The 6,000-nt window shown below is 39.5% G+C and overlaps 1 protein-coding gene across 1 annotated transcript; it reads right to left on the bottom strand.

The window, feature by feature from the left end:
• Positions 1-1,853: 1,853 nt before the first annotated feature.
• On the bottom strand, positions 1,854-2,813 carry LOC121304664 (olfactory receptor class A-like protein 1). Its single transcript, XM_041235930.1, has one exon. The coding sequence runs from the start codon at positions 2,811-2,813 to the stop codon at positions 1,854-1,856; it is 960 nt and encodes a 319-aa protein (XP_041091864.1).
• Positions 2,814-6,000: the final 3,187 nt, after the last annotated feature.

The following is a 6,000-nucleotide window of genomic DNA, read 5'->3' as shown; positions in this document are numbered from 1 at the left end:
ACCAACATAATTAGCGGATCTGGTGTTTGCATTTGATGTGCTATCGAAATTAGACAGTGCTAATTCCGGTCCTTGCTGAAACACTGTTAAAACGATGGGTATCCATGTCAAAGTACTGAGGAAAAGCTTAGCAAGCCAAGTGGGGCGAGCGTGCCGGAAAAACGGCTTCCTCTGCCAAGAACAGCAGAAACTACTTGGATATGCAGTACAGTATATAGTAAAGGTACATTTCGCACATACAAAACACTGGTTCAGTAGGTCTAACACTTTTATATTGCTACTTTCATATTTTAGTCATTAAAACCTCACAGATTGTCTCAGCCATTATCACCCCAGCAGAATATCTAAGCTTAAGTGAAACACAGTGATGAATTAATGGCAGTATAAAAATAATGTGGTAACACTTTAGAGTGATGGCAACATTCCACATGACAACATTCCACATATATATATATATATATATATATATATATATATATATATATATATATATATATATATATATATATATATATATATACACACACACACACACACACATATATATATATATATATATATATATATATAGATAGATAGATAGATAGATAGATAGATAGATAGATAGATAGATAGATAGATAGATAGATAGATAGTCGTTGATAGATGAAATGGTAGCCGTATAAGTCCAGAGATGATAGACAAAGAGAAGGAGATGTGGTCCCTTTAATTGGACTAACTAAATAATTAATCACAAGCTTTCAAGACATCAAAGGTCTGTTCTTCAGGTGAAAGTAGGAAAGAGAGATTGATGTTTACAATCTCAGTATTATAATCTCACAGTGTAAAAGGTATCAGATCTCCTTCTCTTTGTCTATATATATATATATATATATATATATATATATATATATACACACACACACACACACACAAAGAATATATAACTGCAGTGAACAAAAATGCAAAAATAAATGAAAACAAAAGAAAAGTTTTTCTTATTGGGTATTTAAATTAGTTCATTCTTGCTGGTGTTGCCTCTCTAATTGAACTAATTGCTTCATTATACAAATCTTGCCTAATGTGCTTCAGAAATCAGACAGCTCGCATTTATATTGCAGTGAGCTAAACAGCCATTAGAGATGTTTAGTTCTCAAATCCACATCTGAGCAAATCACATTGCATCAGAGCATTAACCTGAGTCCAGGAGAGGGGGTGATGGGTGCCGATCTCACTGTGTGTATGGCTGGCAGATTCTTTATTATTGATGGATCTCAACTGTGAGGACTGATACATGTATTTGCTATGAGCAACACACACACAAAGACTAGAGACTTCCTCAGCTCTGTGTGCTAGACTGAAATCTGAAATGAAAACAGCGCCACAAAACAGTTAGGAAAGAAGTACTAGAGTAAAGCCGAGCAAAACCATTCAAGTTGGAACGTGTTATTTATATTACTTTATTGTAATGGCATTCCTATTGAGCACAGAGAAAGTAATGTCAAATTTATTTAATCTCAAATGCATGTATTTGACCTTGAGATCTACATCTTTATTGAAAGGGAGTCCATATTGTAAAGTACTACGTTATTTTCAAGCATTTACTACAGCGTCACCTGTTGTTATTGTATCTGCGATACCTCTGATTCCGTACTTACGGTTACACTTTCTCAAATTGATTTGGTCTGTGGTTCTACTCTGCTTATAAAGCTAAGTTTTATGTTTGGAGATTTGTTTTGCTGTTTTGGCCAGTCATCTTCTCAATTTAGTTGTGTCCTGGATACAACATAAACTATGATGAATATTAAGATATTAAGAGACATTCTGGAGAGCTGGATCTGATATTCTGCACAACTAACCTTTCAAGTCCACCATTAAGCTGTTGTCTTCACAGTCTCACAGCTCTGGGGTGCCTGATCTACCGCAATGCATCTCAGCTTGTTGTTCACCTTCCTGTTGGACAGAATGATAACAATGGGACTGACAGCGGCGTAGAGGGAAGCAAAGAAGATCCGCAGGTCAGAGATGATGGAAGTGGCCAAAGTCTCGCTGATGGACAAGGTGTAGACCCACAGGATGTTGTCTATCCCGAAGAACAAGATATACAGGGTGACCAGAGTGACCACGGTTTTGGCTGCTCTCATCTCTGCCGACTCCTTCTGGTTCTGCTTGGCGCTCCTGATCAGCTTGGCATGCTTGCTGTGTCTGTATAAAATCACGAGGATGAAGATGTTAGCCAGGAGCATGAGGGTCATGGGGACCACATCCCTGGCGATTTGCACGGCTCCCACCGACGACTTCCACAGCTCACTAGGATATTTCACAAAGCAGAACATGATGTTGATGCTGTAGTTCAGTGAGGTGGAGTTGCTGTCTTTGCTGGCGGAGAACATTGCACTGGGAGCACTTAGGATGGTGTTCAAGATCCAAATAAAGACAAAGACTCCCACCAGGTACTGTGGGGCATGGAGTTTGATGCTGGACCACTTGGAGCCAGTGGGAGCAATGCTGAGACATTGGAATGCACTCAACACAAAGGTCAGCCATATGGAGAGAGCTCTGCAGGTCCTGTAGATGTAGATGACAATCTTGCAGCCCAAGTCAGTGAAGATGTTGACCACGTAGAAAGATGCCAAGGTCTCAAAGAGGCAGCGTTGAACCACCAACGTGAGGTTGACCACCATGAGATGAAGGACAATGATGTCAGCTGGCTGGAGCTTGCGGTCGAAGTAGGCTATGTGTGAGAAGGCAGATATGACCATCAGATTGCCTGGGATTCCCACAACTGTCAGGAAGAGATAGAGCAGTCCCCTGATGACCTCTTGCTCATTCATTATGTGCGTTAAGGAAAACAGTTGACAGTAATCTGCAGAAACAAAAGTTGACACATTTTTGACGAGGTACCTATCCTGAAGGTGAGACTGACATCTTGAAGAAATATTTGTCTACATTTTCAGACCTTTTCATTTGGAGGAATTAGGATTTTATGGCTAGGTGCATTTCACTTGACATGGATGACATGGCTAATAAATGACCTTTCCCACCTTTAAATGTGTTTACCTGAATGATTTAAAAATCTATATAATTTCCGTCAAATAGACAGCTAGCCCCTTGATGCTAAGCACTTGGCCTGACCTAATAGAAAGGTAATTCTGTTTGTGTTTGGTTATGCACAGACACCTGGTTGACAGGTTTCAGCTGTGTGACTGACGTGGAGATTAGGACAGTCAGCAGTGAAAATGCATTGACACTGAGCCTGATTAATGCTGCTGATGCCATATAGCACATAAGCACCATAGGAGCAGATCCGTGTTATGAAAAACAATGCATTTATAAAAGTGAAGGGTTCAATATAAGAAAAGTACATGCCTGTTTTTTCTTTTAAATTACAGGATGATCTGGCTACTTTTGCAACGCAATGAAGTCTTTAAAAAAAAAAAAAAGTAGTGCTATTGAACATGGAAAAGCCCATTATGACTTTAAAAAAAAACACATTATCCCTCATTCTCTTGGGCTAATCATGTCTTCTAGTGCAACCCAGTTAAAATGATTGAAAATAGGCTTACCTGATGGGGTGAAGCAGGTACCAGTAGTGCCCTCACCTCCCAGTTTGCCTGTATTTATACTGCAGGAAGCCCATGGGGAGGAGGAGAAGGAACAGCAAGGTGGATGAACTGGGCACTGAACTATAGCATAATGGTCCCAATATCCAGGGAGAGGGTGGTCTCTTAGGGTTTAAACAGCACAGAAGTTTTTAAAATCTTCTGGTGCTTTGCCTCTTTGAGTCATGCATAAATAACATTGAACCCCAAAGGTTGACTGAAGACTCTCATTATTATCACGCTCCTCATGCACATCACTTTAGAATGAGTTCTCAGAGGACCACTTTGAAAACTGCTGTTTTTTGCCTTTTGTTTCCCACTGAAAGCAATGTGCTGCATGTTAAACATGTATGGTTTTAAAAAGAGCAGATTTTGATATCACAACTGGGTTTTTTGTCATGTTTGCACCAGTGCTTTTCACCACAACTTTGCACCGATGCAAGTAGAACTGAAATCTAACCATACCATTAACTTGGCATCGGCAGGCCTTATGGGTAACACGTTTCGAATGAATGTGTATTTATATAGTAATTATTTAGTAAATAAATGTGTACTTACACATGACTGCAATGTTATTATACATAATTACAATGTGCTTAATGTGTACATATTTTTGCATAATATATGTAAGTACACAATTTTATCACAAAAGGGTTAGGGTTAGGATTAGGGCTATATAATGCAAAAAAATGCACACAGTAAATACATTGTGACAATGCATATTAGCATTGTAATGATGTGTAAGTGCACATGTATTTACAAAGCAACTGCTATGTAAATACACAGTAATTAGAGACACTTAATGTAAAGTGTTAGTGTTTTATGTTTGTTTTTACTGAGATCTGAGGTGGGTCCAATTACTGGTGCAGTTTTGGGCAATCTGTTATTTCTTCTGGAATTCATTTTAGAATGTGGTTAAAGTTTAATACTAACAGCCTTCATACCCATGAATTATCAGTGATAACCATGGTTACAAAATTACATTGCCTCTTGTTGCATAACAACTAGGAATGACCTGTACTGGCAGGCATATTCACATGCAGCGTGTTCCTTTTCACAAGGCTACAAGACTGCTTGTACATGTAGACAACCTCAATCCCAGTTTACTTCTTTAACCCTTTAAGCCATCATAAAGGCACATTTAACAAAACACCTATTAGAAACCTGAAATAATTTTTGCGAGTGCGCATTGCTTTATGAACATTTCATTTGAATGAATATGAAACAATACGAGTCTGTTCCGCCACATTGGCCAACACACCATTTGTTTTTATTTTATTTGAGGTGCTGTCATGGTTCTTTGGCTCCTTCTTCATTGACGTACTGTATTAAATGGGTGGGTTAAAGACAAATATTGTAACGGTCCGTGTTGTGTTTTCTAGGTCAGAACTGTGGCACGAGCAGGGGGCGTGGCCACGGACTGCGTGTTCTGTGATTGGTTGCTTATGTTCTGTTAATGTTCTGTTGTTAGGCACACTGGACCTGCAGGGCGGTGCTAGTAGCCTTCATCCTAGCCCTTGAAAGGATGGTCACAGAACTGTTCACGTGAAGCACACTGTCTGGTCTGTGACTGTTCACACGTAAACAGCACCTAAGAGGGGGAATAACTGCATGGGGGAGGGGGGGGTTCTGGTTGGCTGAGGGGCAATAACAATGTATCTGTTCATGTTTACCTGTTCAATCTATCTGTTCAACTCATTTACCCACTTTTTTATTTACCACTACACCACTGTATACAGGCACCTGCCTGTTCCCAATACCTGCTATCCTCACAAATGACAATATGGAAGTACCCCTCCGGACACTCCATTGGGTTCTGCTCAGTAAATATATTTCTATACTGTACAGTATATGGACCATGCTGTTTGGTTCTTTGGTGGCCTCGGGTGTATTGTTGTGTTGTCCGCTTTATTTCAAAGGTTTTTCCTCCTTTCTTTTTCCTCTGTGAGCATTTTTATTTTTTTATTTTTTTACTCTATTACTTCACTTACAAAGGCAGTTCAATAATGCAACACTGCTCTCTTGTGGTTGAATTGAATACTTCATAAAATATTAGCAATGTATTTGTGAATTGAGAATTGCATTGGAAGCGTTGTCAAACAGACCTGACCTCGAGCAAGGTTTGTAATGAAGTGTGTGTGGAGTCAGTATCAGGACCAGAGCCAGTAGTGAGTAATGATAATTAGGGTTGTTATGATTAAGAAGGTCACATTAATTGATTCTAGGTGACCTGGGTTAGAGTTTGGGTTTTGGGTTGGGGTTGGGGTTAGGGTTAAGGTTAGGGATGTGGTTGGGGTTCGAGCAAGACAATCAGTGCCTACAGGCCTTGTGGCAATCTATTTGTATGCATATGCAAGGTGTCAGCAGCTATTTGAGAAAGCAGACGTTTAATACGTCCCAATAACAATACCGGGAATTA

Source organism: Polyodon spathula, chromosome 39 (genome assembly GCF_017654505.1).
Source record: "Polyodon spathula isolate WHYD16114869_AA chromosome 39, ASM1765450v1, whole genome shotgun sequence".
Taxonomy (NCBI): domain Eukaryota; kingdom Metazoa; phylum Chordata; class Actinopteri; order Acipenseriformes; family Polyodontidae; genus Polyodon; species Polyodon spathula.
The sequence above is the reverse complement of the archived record's forward strand: the minus strand, read 5'-3'. Positions and strand labels throughout refer to the sequence as shown.

Excerpts from the sequence above, each read along its gene's own strand:
- LOC121304664 (XM_041235930.1), bottom strand. The coding sequence starts at position 2,813 with ATGAATGAGCAAGAGGTCATCAGGGGACTGCTCTATCTCTTCCTGACA.